Here is a 17,122-nt window from a genome sequence, read left to right on the forward strand (position 1 = left end):
ACGCAAAGGAGTAAAAACTTGAGTAAATCGTACCGTTTTATTTTTCACCACACAATCTCATCATAAAAGCTATGCACATTGTTTCATAAACTAACATCATCGCTATTTCACAAATACAACATACTGTACTAGTGGTGACGGGTGCAGCTTGCTATTCTGCTACTTGAGACAAACATAATCAAAGTCAATGAAACTTTTCAGTTATAAATGTAACAATTCTGGCAAACATTACTTTTCAGCAAAGGCTGCAAAAATGCTGGAAATGAAATAAATATCTAGAAAATGGCAAAGACAGTGGTTTGATCCAAAAAAAACAATTCAAGTCATCAATAACATTTGGGTAGCTCTATTGTATCAGTCCACTCTTATCGATTGGAAAACTCCATTTCATCAGGGGACCTGAAGGAGTGCAGCAAGTCCAAGAAACACACATTTCTGTTCCCTTCTATTGAGTTGTCAGGGCAGCTAGGTGGAGGTGTACATTTGCCACCAAATGAGTTCAGCACTTAAGCATACAGACATTTCAGATCCTAAGCAGTCATTGACAGGTCTCAAAATGTATTCCATCTCAATTTCTATTCTATCATCATAAAAAAAAAAGACTAATACCGTGTACTGTACCTCATCTTAGAATTGTGTAATTAACATTTTGTTGATGATTACAAAACATGGGTCAGAAAGGCACATCGTCAAAATGTCCCATGTCATAGTCATGCATTCCATTTCCCTCATGTGCGGTGCATATCCTATACGTTGAGGGATTTTGTGCAATCGTTTCGTGAAAAAAAATCAAGTACCATTTGAATGTATAAAAACGTTGAATCTATTCAAAACATCTGCCAAATCCACAAATCTTGTGGTCACATACACAATGTCATACGATTCACTAATCATCAGGCACTAAATATGTCAGAAAAATTAAACCCTGATGTCTAGGTATAGGTAGTGAGCCACTACTGAGCCCCCCGGTCGAATAGCTTCACTCAGTCAGAAAGCATTAAATGCCATTCTAAAGCCCCCTTCTGTTGAGGCAAACTTAAATCATATTAGCTCCTTATTAGGTACCAAGGAGCAGAAAGACAACAGCTTATACTTTTTTTTAGGCTTTTAATAGTGAAAATGGTGCCTGGAACAGATGAGGGCAGGGGGAGAACCAAGGCTGAGGGGAGGAGCTGCCAACTACTCAGGTTATTTCTCGCCAAGCGGATATCGGCGAAGGTCAAAAAGCGGCGGCTAGATGAACCTGGTCCTTTAATCTGTTCCCATGCTGTAAATTCATTTCTCAAGGCTCAAATTTTTTTTTTCAAATGTGAGCTTTCAGTATTTCTAAATGAAGCAGAGTTGGAACACTCTCTTGTTACAATAATAAATATACTAATTCGACTGACTAACAGAAACATTTTGAAAGCAAAATATTCATATGAACCACACATTATTTCCATAGAATGTCTCATTTCTTCATGGTTTAAAAAAGAAAAAAGAGTTTGCAGAAATAAAATGTCATGTGTCTTAAATCGAACTGAATACACTCCAGGGGAATGAAAGCAAAAGAAAAACAATGGTCATCTTGTCGTGTCTGGAGCAGGAAGTCCTTGGTACTGTAGCTCCTGAAATACCCTGTAGTTTTACAGTTTGGTTGTTCCCAAGAGGCATATGGAAGGGGTTGATGTTTGAGAGATTCACAGTAGTGTGGGGCCCTTGGTGGTATAGGTCATGGAGGGGAAGTGCCTACTGTCTACGTCCCACAGCTTCCTGTCCCCACGAGGCCCCAAGGGGGAGCAGGGCCCCTGGGGCTGATGGTGGGCGGCAGGGGGGAGGCTGGGGGTCCAGTAGTTAATATAGCTGGCCATCAGAAGAGTCAGCTCCAAAATCTGTGATGTGTGGAGAGAGGACAGGAGGGGAGAGGAGGAAGAGGAGACAAGGAAGGAGAGGGAATAATCGCTTTACCATTTGATATGGTTGTATTTCATTGGATTCTTGGGAGCTGGAGCCCCACTTGCTCACAGGATGCCTATAACGATGGGAAAACCATTGAAACGACACTGATCCATCCGTCATGAATACGGACGACCTTATTAGCACTTCCAAAAGTGGTAATGTGACTCTGTGTCAAGGCTCCGAAGGGATTCAACACATATAATGGAGGATCAACCTGCTTTCTACATCAAACCCAGCCCAGCCCAGAGCAGTGGAGGTGGAGTGGAACCCTACTTAACGACAGGTGGACAGGGATATAGCAGGAGCTAACCGTTCACTCACTTATCCACCTCGGTCCTCAAAGCTCCCTGGTCCGACCGATCCCATATCAACACCTCAACCCACCCACATTTACTTTACACCTCAAGTCTCCGACACTTAAAACGGAATGCTGCCAAATGACTGTGACCTTCACTTAAGTTGAGTGCTGACTTGTTGGCAGAGCGTGGTTGTGGTTCACTCTTATTTCTCTCCACAAATCAATCTGACTGAACATTTGGCCAGATGTAAAGAGCAGCGGTATAGGGACTTTACCTTGGGTTTAGCCATAGCGAAGACCAGCTTCTCAACAGTTTTCTTCCCAACGCCCTGCTCCCTGATCTGGCTCACCACCACCATGAAGTCATCACGGCAACCGCCAAAGGTGATCACTGATTGGTAGGAGTACGTGACCAGCAGGTGCTGACAAGAAAGACATTATTTTCAGTGATTAGGGTTAACTATATCTGAATGTAGAAACTCTTATAATTTTCATCTTTCCCTAGGAGAGACCACAAACTTTGTTTTCAAAATCATTTCTGTTATTGGTTTTTCAAGAGACAAATTGGGCATGAAGTAGCGTGACATCTTTTCCAATACTTTATTTTGAAATGTGCCTATTTTTCCATAAGAGCTAGTAAGTGCTCTGAAGCAGGAGGGATGCCAAACCAAAAATGACATGGAGGAATACAGCTTGGCGAAAATTACAGAGCTTAGGCTAACATTGTTTATATGTCAGGACTTTTGAATCTCTCTTGGTATAATATGTTGAATCAGAGGCTGGCCTTTTTTTCTGTGGGGCTCTGGTGTTTGAAACCCTGCAGCAGAAAATCATTCCAGACCAGTAGATCAACAAGCCACTACTTCTGTGGGCAGGCCTGGGCCAGACTTGTAAAGAGAAATCCCAAACCTAACGTTTGACTGCTCTAACCCTAAAACCTTCTGCCAGTGAATAAGGAAAAAGAGACACTAACAAAACAATATAATTCCGTGTGGATTCTGAAAAGGGAGAGTTACCCCAGATCAGTTTTTATAGGCAGAGAATTGAGGCAATCATTCAGAGCAATCAGTTGTATTTCCATTGTATTTCAATATGACTTAACTTGGGTTGTTCTTTTTTGTGAACAGTTAATGATTGGCCAACACTGAAATATTATGCCTAAGGTGCACGTCAGTGTGGCCTTATATACACCGAGGGAAATCAATGCAACACACCCCCTAGTGGTCGATGTTAGTTTCAGTAATGCCGTACATCGGTTTGAATTTAGCCTGCCTGGAAACGATTGAATTATTCCTTGAGCTATGGTTATGCAGGCATACAAACAGGTACATACAGTATACACACTTACCATTGTATAGTCGAGCACACACAATCCGTCCTCATTGACAGCTAGCCATACCTGGGCCTGCTCTACAGAGGAGGGGGGTATAGGCTGGAGACAGGAGAGACATAGAATGGTTATAGAAGAACTGGCAACAAAAACAACAACAGTCCCTGTGGACAGAGTACAGACCAACAGGACAGCTTGTGTGGTCTATTTTGTCACCTTCGCACTGAAGAGCTTGGCACCAAACAGCGGCCACTTCCGAGCGACAGTCAGATAGATCCTCACACACTCTGACGCGCTGCATCCACGCAGGACAGACCACTTAGTGGCCAGGCGCTCCGATAGATCTCTGCGGGGGGGTGAAAGTACATGAATAAGAGTGTGTGTGTGTGTGTGTGTCTGTGTCTACACTGTAAAGTATATGTGCCTAGCACAGTGTGGTAGTGTTACCTGAGCTGGTCCATGCTGAAGTCCTGTTTGTAGCGTTTGGGGTAGAAGCGCTCCAGTGCCTGCTGGATGATCTGTGATCTGGGCTGAGGAGAGCTGCTGGGAGAGGAGGGAGCCGGCCGGTCCATATCACCATTCTCAACCTACAGTAGGGAGTGTGTGTGTGTGTGTGTGTGTGTGTGTGTGTTGATAGCTTTCATTATCCAGTCATATCATACATCTACTCTACTGCGTGTACCTGGCACGCTACCACATGCTAAAACAAAACATGTCTCTCCTTGCTCACACAACGACAGTACAGCACCTCCTGAAACAACAACATGAAGCCCACAAACAAACTCAACAGTCACAGTTGGTTGCTCACACACCACAACTGACAAGCATACACACACACACACACACACACACACTCTTCAAAATAGTTTAACCCCCCCAGGCAGTCACCCTCTACTACGGTACGCACCTGGGCCATGAGAGCAGCCACCTCCAGGGCTAGCTCCTTATTCACAGGGAAGTGGCCTTGATGGACCTCGTCATTCACCTGGTAGGCCAGCAGGAGGCGTTCTCGCTCCGTCTCTCCCTTTGCCTGAGCCCGGAAACACAACCTGCGCACACACACACACACACACACAGAGACACACACATACACACGTCAATGCAGCTTCTACAGATAAGTAGTTGAACAGACAAAGCACAGCAGGTGCATACTAAAGCGTGGAAAATCGAGTAGTACCTGCTCTTGTATGTCAGACGGACAATGCGTGTCCCCTCGTATTTCCCAGGGTGCAGCTCTTTCAGGGCCTGCTCCCACTTCGAGATGACATCACAGATCTAATATCACAGAGGTGAAAACCATCAATCAATCATTGCTGAATCATTGCTGAATCGTTTAATTGTTCCCCATTTAATTTACAGTGTGTGAATCCCATTACTAGGAACACCTGTTAACAGCTTCATTGCTTTGTATGGTGATAAGTGATAAAAACCCTCCTACTCTCTGCCTAGATGCTTAGTGGAATTCTTGGAATGACCCTAAACCTTAACCTTAACCTTAACCTTAACCTAACAAGTTTTCAATCTCAATTTCTATGAGGTGACGTCAGAGTGGGCCGTCCCAAGCATCCCACTAAGCATCTACCCTTATCCCCTCTCCTGGTACTGTCCGCTCACCTTGACTGAAGGCTGGAGGCAATGTTCCAGATCTTTGCTTGAGGGGTCGTCAGTGAAGAGAGAGAACCCAGACAGATGTGGCTTCCTCATGCCCACCCTGTGGTTCAATGTGTTGAGGAACTCCTCCACTGTGGTGGAGCCGTCAAAGCCCACCACCTAGGAGAGAGAGGAGGGGTCAATGAAACATTTTAGGGATGGGTAGTGTGTGTGTGTGTGTGTGTGTGTGTGTGTGTGTGTGTGTGTGTGTGTGTTAACTGGTAGGTGTTGTTCATAAAGTGGACAGGGATGCTGGTGTGTGTGTGTGTGTGTGTGTGTGTGTGTGTGTGTGTGTGTGTGTGTGTGTGTGTGTGTGTTACCTGGTAGGTGCTGTTCATAAAGTGGACAGGGATGCTGAAGGGTAGTGAGTGGTGGTAGGGGTTCCTCAGTAGGATGGACAGGATCTCCATGCGTGAGGGCTTGGCCTCCCTTTCTCCATTCTGCAAGGTCCGCTCCACAGACCTCTGGCAGTACACCGCATACTTCCCCACCTCACTCCTACACACACACACACACACACACACACACACACACACACACACACACACACACACACACACAGACACACACACACACACACACACACACAGATCACACAGATCAGCAATCATGGGGCACTCTTGGGAACGGATTCCCAGACACAGATTAAGCCTAGTCCTGGACTAAATAATATTATCAATAGAAAATGTCCATTGAAATCCATTTTAGTCTAGGACTAGGCTAAACCAGTCCTATTAGTTTGAATTTCATCTGAGGTTTTAGAAATAAAAAATGTTTGAGTAAGGTCAAAGGTTGTTTTTTCTACCTGGGGTCTGTATGATGCTGCAAGTACTGTCTCAGGTACCACAGGAAGTGTTGCTGAGGCAGGAAGAGAGCCACACACACCGACATCAGCTGCCAGCACTGAAGACACAGGAGACAAGAGGAAAGACAAGTCACTACAACTAATCATAGTTATTGTCTGTTTTTAGACGTGGACCTTTGTATATCTGCTGCTCTAAATGATTTATAAAGTACTACCCTACTCTCTTTCTAAGAACCCCTGAGAATTAAAAACAATAGAAATATGAAACACAACACAATGGAGTGATAAGTGTGACGGGATTCATAATCACCTGAGTAAGGGAGTAGTTGTGTGGCGTTCGCCGATTGGTCTGTTTGATCAGCTGACAGTACATCTCGTTCTGAAGCTCCGGGTGTGTCAGGCACACCTGCAATGCATTCTGGGCCAGGGACGTGTGGTAATCGATGGATGGCGACTCCACCAGCACGTTGATGAACAGCTGACAGGACTGGGCAAGTAAAGGATACAGAGACAAAATCATTCCAGGTCAATGTTATACAGTACCAGTAGTCTACCAGCAGGGGGATGTAAGCACACACAAACCATGACCACCCAACTGAGGAAAATATAGTGGAACATGCAGCAACATGAAGGCCTGTTCTACATGTCCTATTTGGGAGTGATTTACACTTCAAGTCAATACAGGATATAGCTATCAAACATAACTGTCATTCCTCGAGGGGCAGAAAGAGCTTCTTAGGATCAAGGCCATGTATGCAAACTATTTTTGTTTCCATGTTTTCATTCTTTCCTCTACTCCTTAAAGTAAATGTTGATATAACACAACAGGTGGAAGCAAAGCAGCACCGTGATACAGCTCCCTCCAATCCTGCCACGTCAGATCAGAACATACTTCAAAGACGACAGTAATAAGGGTGAATATTCAATTGATCCAGTTCCTCTGTGTATGCAGCAACTCTTTTTAAAAAAGGCTCACTGGCCAAACGAGAGGAGGGCTCCATTGTCCGATTCCATGGAGCGGCAACGCAGAACGAGAGGGGGAGAGCTCACTGAACCAGAGAGGGGAGTGAGAGAGAGAGGGAGGGAGGGAGGGAGGGAGGGGGGATTTGGGGAGGAAGAGTTGAAAAGAGAGGAACAGGATCTTCCCTCTCTCTAACAAGGTCAAAGTCTGTCCTCCTCTAGCTGCTTCCAGTCCATTACCCCTCTTCCCTCTCCCTCTCTCCCTCCATTACACCCACAAAGACACTGACCTCCCAAGTCCTACGCCCTGTACTCTGAAGGCCCTTCATTCACATATGCTGGAAAGCAGAGGAACGCTTAGCTTCAATCAGAGGAGATCATCAAGCCTATTATCTCTCTTCCACGCTTTTAATGAGCTGGAGGCCCCGTCCCGAAAAGGCCTTTGATCTGGGTGTGAGTGGCGGGTCCACTGGAAGGCGGAGGGGAATGGAGGAGAGCCAAGAGGAGGAGAGGAGAGGGGGAGAGAGAGCGGGGGGAGAGAGGGCAAGGGGGCCGTGGGGACAGACCGGGAGAGCGGGTGGATGCCCCCAGACAGAGTAGCACACAGGAATGTAGGCAGACAGGAGAGGAGAAAGAGAGGGATTTGGAGCTGAGAGAGGAAGAGAGAGGAAAAAAGAAAGGGATACCGAGGGCAAAAAAAAAAGAAAGGACGTGAAGGCATAAGAGAGGGATGAAAGAGGAAGAGACTGACCTTGAAGAGTTTGAGAGCCTCCGTCTGGAGTGCTTCAGAGGGTAGAGTGGTTAGTGGGGAGCGCAGACCCTCTTTACAGAAGCACAGGGCCTCGCTCCTCCACAGTGCAGAGTCTGGGGCACACACACACACACACACACACACACACACACACACACACACACACACACACATACACACATACACACATACACACATACACACACACACACACACACACACACACACACACACACAGATTGGGTTACAAACTCAAGTGGCACAACAGCTGACAAATAGTAACCCCCATGCAAACATATTGGCCATAAACACTGTCTGCAGGCTGGATTAACTGGCCAGTCCTGGTTGAAAATAATACAGATTAATGGACTAAATCTGAATCCCTGGTACTTGTTACAGACCCAAGCTAGACGGCAGCTTATGTATAAGACCTTTGTTATATAATACGGTCCTGTGTGGCTCAGTTGGTAGAGCACAGTGCTAGCAACGCTTAGGTGGTGGATTCAATTCTTGCTGGGACCATATACACAAGAAAAAAAAACTACTAGAATGTAGGTTTCTTTGGATAAAAGCCTCTGCTAAATGGCACACATGATTCTGTATTATGTCAGACAGACTGATGGTTCTAAGTGTCGCCTACCTGGGTCGTCCTCTACATCCAGGAGTTTGCCCATCAGCTGCTCATACTCTGTGCCCACCTTGAAGCTGGCACTGCTGCCTGCTGCCACTGACAGGTGGTACAGCCAGGTGTCCTGCACAGGAGGAGGAGGGGTTACAATTTAGAGGTATACATTTCCATGTTCATATCATAGAGCTGAACTGAAAGCTGTCAGTCTTTCCTTCTCTCCTGTTTGGTTATGGGGGCAGGGTGAGGGGGGGTGGGGGGGTTGTACCTTCTCCTGCTTTGTCCCTATGAGCAGGTAGGTGGGGCTCTGCTCTCTGGGGTGGACCACCAGGGTACAGTGAGAGGACAGGAACCCTCTGCCCCCCACCTCGTAGTCCTCGTCAGAGTCACATGACCGGTCCACCTCCTCCACCGCCGCCTCACGCATACGCAGCTGGCCCAGGGGAAACTGATACACGACGGACACACACACACACACACACACACACACACACACACACACACACACACACACAGTCAAGAGTACTGTACATGAGGGTAAGCTTAGGCCGAGAAAGGAATAAGTTGCACCTTGTCATCCTGGTTCCGGTAGTAATAGAACACTTTGCCAACCAAGGAGCACCACACCAGCTTGGAGTGCCCATGCTTGACCTGAAAAAGAGAGAGGGAGGCAGGGAAGGAGGGAGTGTGAGAGGCTGAGAGGGAGGCAGCTCACATTCTGTTTCACTTACCAAACGTGAAAGTCAGTCTGCTTGACCAGGCTAAGATTCACTACCGTTCTGACTAAAGACAAAGTCCTTATTTGGAAACCAGGCAGCACAAGCACAGTAAGTACAGTACATGAACTACAGTACATGAACCCAGCTGGGCATATTCTAATCAGGGTCACCAGGGGTCAAATATGCAGAGGGGCACTGAACCAACAAAACACTCTAGAGGTGCCTTAAGCCTAATTCACACTACAGAGGCAAACTGGGCCAAGCCAAGCTGAGCTGTACTGGGCTGGGCTGGTTACACATTCACCATAGTTGTTGTTGTTGAAGCAATGCTGGAGAGGACAATACCAGAGACAGCCCAGTATGGTTCAGGTTGACCCTGTAGTGTGTAAAGCCCCATCTTGTCCTGCCAGAGATCAAAGCTAGCAGGCCAGGAAGAGAGGGTTCATCAGTCAGTCAGCCTGTCACACACACCGCTCTGATGTTAAAGGGTCTCGTAGCCCCCTATCTTAACCATACTGACAGATACACCTCTAGTGGGGGGGGGGTTATCACTCTCAACATTCCACCACTAGCCCCTGACCCCGAGCTGTGTCCTGACGTGACTTAGCTGTCCAGGAATCTCCCTGGCTGAGAGTCTTCAATCAAACTTCAATCAAACTGTCACTGTGGTCTATCTCTACCACAGTGACAACACCTTCCCTTCAAGCCCATATGGGTAGTTGTCCTATGACTTCATGTGAAATTAAATTATTGAATGTATGGAGTAGATCTCCATATTTAGGGAGAGCTTTTGCATTAATCTAGCTTTGTAATAAGGGCTGTCTATAGGGAAACATGAAGGGGTCTGGGAAACCAGGCCTAATTTCTTAACAGGAACTCTCTCTTTCTATGTCATGGTGACCCTGATCCCAACCCTGTGACCTCTGAACCCTTACCTTAGTCAGCCAGCCTCGCACTGTGGGTTTGGCCGTGGTCTCCATGGCGACGGGGCTGCTGGCCTGGACTTTGAGGATGTTCTGCAGAACCCTGATCCACTCCTCCAAGATGTTGGGGGAGTCGGCCGTCAGGTAGAATGTCTTTTTCTCTGTAATCAGCTGATTACACAGAGGGAAATATGAGAAAAATGCAAAAACCAAAAACAGTCATACAGATAACATCATCGGGTCAAAAGAGATCAGAATCAGATACCCAAGAAAACATTCCTGGCAATGTTATGCCTGATGTCATCTTTAAGCCCCTTGTCTGGAATCTGAGTGTGTGTGTGTGTGTGTGTGTGTGTGTGTGTGTGTGTGTGTGTGTGTGTGCGTGCGGACGCGTGTATCTGTGTGTGCCCCTCACCTGGAACGTCTGTGCTCCCTCTCCACGAGCGATACGGCAGGAAGAGTTGAGCTCCATCTGGCCCTGAGGCTTCCGAATGACATCACTCTGAGCACACACACAAACAAACCATTTTTAACTCCAGCAACATTCTTCACACATCTCTAATCCTCCCCTGTACGGAGAGCAGAACGTGTTAAAAGTGCTTACAGGAGACTTGTAGTAGTGGATCTCCCCGTTCCTCAGTATAAACCAGCGGCGCTTCCAGGCCTTCACCTGACTGCCCATCTTCAGCAGGTAGCCAGATTTCTCCAACATCTCCTGCGGAAAAACAGCAGCAAAGCCAGGGGCTCAGTCGTCTATCAAATCACACACACAGATAGAATCAAGCAATTATCTCATTTACTTGACTCATCTAATAAGTGGCTGGCCTGAGAGACAGAGGCCATATTAAGAGATATTTGACTGATTTAAGGGGTATTTAAACTGTAAGGGGAATGAATAGGAGAGTAAGTCATGTCATGTGAGTAATTGATTACAGGAGATCTGTTCTGGGTAGACTGGGGCCAGTGGTGGTTCAGTGGCTCTATAATGAGGTGTTGGAGGGGAGAGAGAGAGATGGTTGAGTGGGGATAGTCCAGTTCAGTGCCTTTGCAGTGGGAGGGAGGGAGGGAGGGAGGGAGAGAGGGGGAGGGAGAGGGAGAGGGGTCACCCACAGGCCCTGTGCTCTCGCAGGAGTAGGAGGAGGTGCGCTGGACTTTGTGTTCAGGCTCAGAGTAGTCACTGTCCAGGGAGTAGGCGTCTGGCGGGATGGCGTAGTCACTCTCTGAGCTGATGGAGGACATGGACACACCTAGGACGAGACACCATGGAGAGGTGGAGACATGAATAGGTTATTCAGAAGACTCACATCTAATGTTCCTATTCTAGAAGGACTTCTGTATGAATAAAAGATGAATAAACAAACAAATTAACAAACACACACAAATACATAAGTACTTGAATAAATAAATAGGGACCTATGGGGACCCCCTCACCTCTCTTGACAGCGCGGGGGCTCCCCGGGGTACTGCCCTTCCTGTCGGGGCTCAGGGTGGAGGTGCGTAGACTGGCCAGAGAACCACTGTCGTCCTCAGAACCAGAGTCGTCGTCAGGCAGGGGGACGCTGCTGATCTGAGTGGCTTTCTGAGACACAGCCAAAGAGGAGAGACAGTCAGAGATACAGGACTCAAGTGAGTCAATGTGCAGGGGGTGGAGCTAAAACATATTTGCACGACTGAAAATGATCGACCTTATCAATTATTGTGTAAGCGCCCCTTATAATTATCCAAGGATGTATATGACTAAAATGAGTTGCAGTGACTCAAAACTTGAACCATGAACGTGTTCATTTATTTGTACAATGTGGAGTAATTAGTTAGACCGCAAACCAACTCCAGGAACAAAATGATGATTTATTCTTACCCCTTTGAGTGTGGTATAGACCGGCACATTGATATTCTTGTAGATCAAGTGAGTGAATGGTCCTGTGGCGGGGTACTGGGGTAAGCTGGACCCTGCAGAAAACACACAAACGTGCTGTATTTTACCCACTCATCTCTCTACTGCATGTATAGGATATTTACATAACATTTACAATTGAGCCATTTAGCAGATACTTTATCCAGAGCGACTTACAATACTGTTAATACACTCACCTAAAGTAAGTGAAACAACAATACATCATAATGGCCACAAGTAAAAATACTTTTTTTTAAAATTTGTTTCTATTTTTTTTTCTTCTAAAAATCTTCTTTCTTTTTTTTTTTTATAACCCTCTTTAACAATAAGTGCTAGAAGCAGTATGTTCAACTACAGGAATACTGCAGTTTTATATGATCTACTATGAATCACTTAATCCTCTGAAGCCCCATACAGCAGTTGTTCAGATATATGTGGCATACTTGTGGATGCTGTGTAAGCCCTATGTGTTCTCCTTACTCGACTAAATGGATGTGGTGGAGGTGGGGAGAGATGGCACAGAGATAATTATACCCTGGGCTCATCCTTTCATCACAGCTGATTAAAAAGCAACCTTTACCTCCCTCTAGTCCTGCCCCTCCTGTTCTTACACGGCTCTTAAAAGCTTTCCAGAGAGGACCTCGCCACCTCACACCTGCACAGGTGTTTGTTTGCACCCTCGGGCAGGAGGAAGTGACATCAAAAGGAGCACTGACAGACACTAACATCAGCGACACGCCTTGTCGTCACTTCACAGACAGGCTGTTCACACAGCTCTGTTTACCACTAGTTAAACACACTATTCTTTGAGGTGTTGGGATATAAACAATGAGTCAGACCTTTATTTATTTTTGCCAATACGACATTATGTAGGGGTATCATTATGCAGAATGGAAGACCAGAAATACACCTGGAGGGAAGCTGAAACAATTGCCCAAAACAGTGCGGTGGAGAACATTTGTGGATGACCTCATGGAGTAAAAAGGTTCAAGTTAAGTAAGACAAGTCTCTCTCCATGTAGGGGAGGGCCCTTGTATTGCCTCAGGGTTACTCACCTCGCCCAGGGCCCCGGGCTACAGGAGCCTCAGACACTCTCATGCCGGACTTGGCCACGGCGTAGATATGGCTCTCCTGTACAGCACATAGCATGGTGTTCAACTCAACATGAACACAAACACATCAATAGCATTCATATGTAGCATTCATGTGCAGCATTCATAGTCCTATATGAAGAGACAAATATTCTCATAACCATCTCTCTCACTCAAGTCTTACCCAGGAGGGGAAGCGGTGCAGTGGAGGGGTGGGGGGTTTCAGGACCTCTGGATCCAGTAGTTCAAGCTCCTCCGCAAGCCCGACAAAAGACATTCCATCGCGGGGGGGAGCCTCTGCCCCTGCCCCTGCCCCTGCCCCTGCCCCTGCCCCTGCCCCCTCCACCACCCCCTCCATGCTATCAGGTAGGCCGTCGTCAATGTCCGTCTCCTCCAGCACGTGGGTGCAGGGCGAGGTGGACGTAGGACTCTGTAAGGTGGTGTAGGTGGCCATGATGTCTATGCTGACGTTGAGGTGGTGGAGCCTCTCCAGGCCGGGCTGGGGCTGGCTGTAGTGCTTCTTCACCAGCTGGATGCTGTCACGGGGCGTCAGTGGGGTCCGCACTTTGGGCAGGGTCATGCTGGCACCCGAGGGCAGAGCCAGGGGCTGGGGCTGGGGGTGGTGGGGTTGGGACGTCTGGAAAGGGTGGGAGTTGGATGGAGAGCGGGACAGAAGCGGGCTTTTGGGCGTGAGGTGTGGTGTAGGGGTGTCAGGGGTGCTGCTAGTGCCATGGGTCTCATAGGCCGAGGATGAGGAGGAGGACGAAGAGGAGGAGGAGCGGAGGCGCTGGGAGCGGAACTTGCTGTTGAGCTCATCGGAGGAGTGGTCTCTGTCGAAGCCCCCTGCCCTGCCCTCTCTGCCGGAGGTGAGGGTGGGGGTGGGACCCCCTGGTAGCTCTGGTCCAGTAGTGGACACAGGGCTCCCTGGTCCCTCCCTGCCTCGGCCCTGAGAGGGAGTGTCACACACTGACAGGTGGGCTGTCGTGTCCCCTCTGTCACCGCTGGCTTTGGAAGACTGCTTTGCTCTCTCACGACTGTCAGGATTCTCCACAAACTTCCTCTTCACGTCTGAAAGTAAAGAGAGAGAGAGAGCCATTGTCTTAGAATAAAACTGGTGTGTCACTGCTGAGCTGGAGAAAAAGCCTGCATCACTGCGGCTCTCCAGGACCAGGAGTGAGAATCACGGTGTAGACCAATGGAGGTAAATACGTGGGTCATTAGAGATGGGGGGGGGGTTGGTTGTGAAGAGGGTAAATGACCATACCTGCTGCTGAGTGGGTGCCAGTTGGTGAGGTGGGTATACGTGGGCTTGGGTGTCTCCAGCCCTCCTCCTGGGCGGGCGGTGTCCCAGGACAGCTAGGGGGGTACAGGGGACTACTGGGCACCAGGTGGGCATCAGGGATAGGGGACGTGGGGGACCCAGGAGACCCGGGGCTTTCCAGAAGAGCTGATGGAGAGAGAGAGAAAGAGAAAGGGAAAGCTAAAGTAAACCCAAGGAACAATACAATAACATAGGCATTAAAGGGATAGTTCACACAAATAACAAAATCACATATTTGGTAAACAGAACAGTCTGTTCTTGTCCATAGACTCCTTTCAGGGAAAGGAAGCAAATACAGGATGTGATTTTGTAATGTGGGTGCACTATCCCTTTAAGCTATACATCAAAAGAGGTACTGCTTTATGTTCAGCTGCAAAGCAAACTCAAAACTGACAAACAGCTCTGGGTCTTTGGTTGTCGTGTGTGCTAGATCACCTTGTAGTTTGTCCTGCAGCATCAGGATCTGTTCTGCCTGCTTCAGGTTGGTCATCTTCAGCTGCTGGTTCTCGATCTCCATCTGGAGCCCAGCACAAAGACACAAACAGAGGGCCAACAATGGGAGAGAGATTAGCTGTAATGTCTTATGCAGTGATGACTCCATTGACATTAAACAGGGTTAGCATCAATTTCATTTAAATTCAGTCAATTCAGGAAGTTAGCTGAAATTCCAATTGCAATTCTAAATGTTCCTAATTGAATAGCAGGACATTTGTTTACTTCCTGAATTGACTGAAATGAAATGGAATTGACCCCAATCATGGGCAATGTTTCAGCGAGGTTAACATACCAACCAAGACAGAGATTTTCATCTATGGCCTGGCTGGTTCTATAGTCCAAGTTTTAACCGTACGTGTGTGAGCTTACCTCTCGTAGCTTAAACGTGACCCAGTCTTTAATCTTGGCAGCCTTCTCCTCAATGATCTTTGCCTCCTGGGCTCTGACTAAGATCTGGAGTCAAAGAAAAACAAGGTTTGTGGATCCCAACCTACATTTTATGAACATAAATGGACATTTCTGCTCCTTATCAACATCCATACCTGTTTTTCCAGCTGCACCTCTAATCTCTTTATCACAGCATCTTTTTCTTGCACTTGGTTGGTCAGCTCCTGGTACCTTCTGTACAACGAGTTCTCTGATTCACTCGGCTGTATGTTTGCTGATTTCAGCTTCTCTTCCATGACGTGGACCTGAAATACATCATTAACTCCAGTCACGTTCTCAATGAATGTAGTTCAAGACCAAATGAAAGAGGGGAGAGAGAGAGAGAGAGGGAGAGGGAGAGGGAGGGAGAGAGAGAGAGAGACTGTGATTCTGAAGATGTTCTCTTTTGCTGTGGAGGTGAGTCTGGGCAGATACACTGTGGATACCCGAGGCTAAGCTTTTCCAGCAGTTTGAAGCTGCGGTTTTAAAAACACCACTTTACAATTACCACCTTCAGAAACACCTGGAACACCCAGTAATGACTTTAAATGACCAATTAAACCCAACAGAACAAGACAAAGAGCTGGTGTGGATGGATGGATGGAAGGTTCCTTATCCTTTGAGTCCTAAACAAATACCATCCTCCAACACCTTCCCCCTCCCCTTCCTTCAGTATACAACCAACAAAATCCATTGTCGAAAAGCTTTTGTTGTTTAATTTATATCTACGGCCCCTAAATGTGTTTGTGGTGACAGTTTCTTATAAGCAATAGTAGTAATATAATGATAGGGATTCTTGAAAGGTGTAAGTTAACACTTAAAGTGTAACACTTAAAATCGTGTTGTGCGATGAGCAATGCTAAGCTAATTGGTAATCCATCTTCAAACATACAAATACAGCATCAAGATGGTGGTTGTTGATAGAGGAGAGAGTATACTGTACTGTACCTGTTTCTCAGCGCTCTCCGCCCGCTGGTCAGACTCAGTCACCCTCTGCTCCAGCTCTAGCATCTGGGACAAGGACAAAAGGGGTTGTCATGGTTACTCACACGGGTCAGCTGTCTCTGTATGGGGGCATTCAGGGGGTTGGGGGGGGGGGGTGGGGGGGTCACGGGAAAATCCAGAGTTTCCTATGCCTCCTTTGGAGAGGTGAATGAACTCCCCCCTTCACAATTGTTACATTTAATTAAAATCTTGCTCACAAGTACTAACGGAAACTTGGGAGACGCACAGGTTGAGGCAAGATACATTCTGCAATCCAGCACACACACTCTCCTCTGGTGGAGGTAGACCACCATGCCAGTCGTCAGAGGAGGGTGGTGGACAAGGCATGTCTAATATCTCCACATCTAGCATCTGTAACACACACACACACACGCACACACACGCACACACACGCACACGCACACACAAACGCACACGCACACACACACTAATCCCCCATAACAATAGTTCCTAAGAGCCTTCCCCCTCAAAAGACATTTCAAAGGTAAGGGGAGGACGAGTGTGTGATGGGGAGGGGGGCAACCTTGCAAAAGCCTCTTTTATTAGAAAGCAACAAGAAACCCATTCCTGAGCCAGAACGTCCTATTTGCACTTGGCAATCTTGCGTTTACAATTTACACTAGCAACGTTTTAACATCTCAACACACACAGACACACACACACACACACACACACACACAAACACACAAACACAGTTTTCTACAGTAACGAGAGCACCTACAACTAAGTGACCTCATCAGAGAGCAGGGTCAAACACCAGCCTTCAGTGAGCACATCAGAGAGGCTCGGGAGAGAGGGATGAGGGGGATAATCTCTAGTGAGATCAGATGTTTTCACATTTCTGGAGGACTGGTACTTCAGCACAGGGGCATGGAAAGGTAAACACAGAGA

General features: G+C 47.2%; 1 protein-coding gene across 1 annotated transcript in view; it reads right to left on the reverse strand.

Moving 5' to 3' along the window:
- Positions 1 to 36: 36 nt before the first annotated feature.
- plekhh1 (pleckstrin homology domain containing, family H (with MyTH4 domain) member 1) overlaps positions 37 to 17,122 on the reverse strand; it is a 27,624-nt gene continuing 10,538 nt past the window's right edge. Inside the window, exons 3-30 of the mRNA XM_083683958.1 lie at positions 16,175 to 16,237; positions 15,343 to 15,492; positions 15,170 to 15,253; positions 14,741 to 14,822; positions 14,249 to 14,431; positions 13,169 to 14,052; positions 12,949 to 13,024; positions 11,858 to 11,949; positions 11,431 to 11,578; positions 11,110 to 11,246; positions 10,604 to 10,714; positions 10,415 to 10,501; positions 10,012 to 10,170; positions 8,928 to 9,008; positions 8,626 to 8,805; positions 8,373 to 8,484; positions 7,733 to 7,845; positions 6,332 to 6,508; positions 6,022 to 6,119; positions 5,537 to 5,714; positions 5,181 to 5,336; positions 4,744 to 4,841; positions 4,474 to 4,615; positions 4,014 to 4,153; positions 3,783 to 3,912; positions 3,585 to 3,668; positions 2,512 to 2,658; positions 37 to 1,871 (exon numbers count right to left, since the gene is read on the reverse strand). Of these exons, the coding sequence (XP_083540084.1) occupies positions 1,680 to 1,871; positions 2,512 to 2,658; positions 3,585 to 3,668; positions 3,783 to 3,912; positions 4,014 to 4,153; positions 4,474 to 4,615; positions 4,744 to 4,841; positions 5,181 to 5,336; positions 5,537 to 5,714; positions 6,022 to 6,119; positions 6,332 to 6,508; positions 7,733 to 7,845; positions 8,373 to 8,484; positions 8,626 to 8,805; positions 8,928 to 9,008; positions 10,012 to 10,170; positions 10,415 to 10,501; positions 10,604 to 10,714; positions 11,110 to 11,246; positions 11,431 to 11,578; positions 11,858 to 11,949; positions 12,949 to 13,024; positions 13,169 to 14,052; positions 14,249 to 14,431; positions 14,741 to 14,822; positions 15,170 to 15,253; positions 15,343 to 15,492; positions 16,175 to 16,237 (4,284 nt within the window). The 3' untranslated portion in view covers positions 37 to 1,679. The remainder of the gene's footprint in view (positions 1,872 to 2,511; positions 2,659 to 3,584; positions 3,669 to 3,782; positions 3,913 to 4,013; positions 4,154 to 4,473; positions 4,616 to 4,743; positions 4,842 to 5,180; positions 5,337 to 5,536; positions 5,715 to 6,021; positions 6,120 to 6,331; positions 6,509 to 7,732; positions 7,846 to 8,372; positions 8,485 to 8,625; positions 8,806 to 8,927; positions 9,009 to 10,011; positions 10,171 to 10,414; positions 10,502 to 10,603; positions 10,715 to 11,109; positions 11,247 to 11,430; positions 11,579 to 11,857; positions 11,950 to 12,948; positions 13,025 to 13,168; positions 14,053 to 14,248; positions 14,432 to 14,740; positions 14,823 to 15,169; positions 15,254 to 15,342; positions 15,493 to 16,174; positions 16,238 to 17,122) is intronic.

The sequence above is a fragment of the Argentina silus genome, assembly GCF_951799395.1.
Source record: "Argentina silus genome assembly, chromosome: 13".
Taxonomy (NCBI): Eukaryota; Metazoa; Chordata; class Actinopteri; order Argentiniformes; family Argentinidae; genus Argentina; species Argentina silus.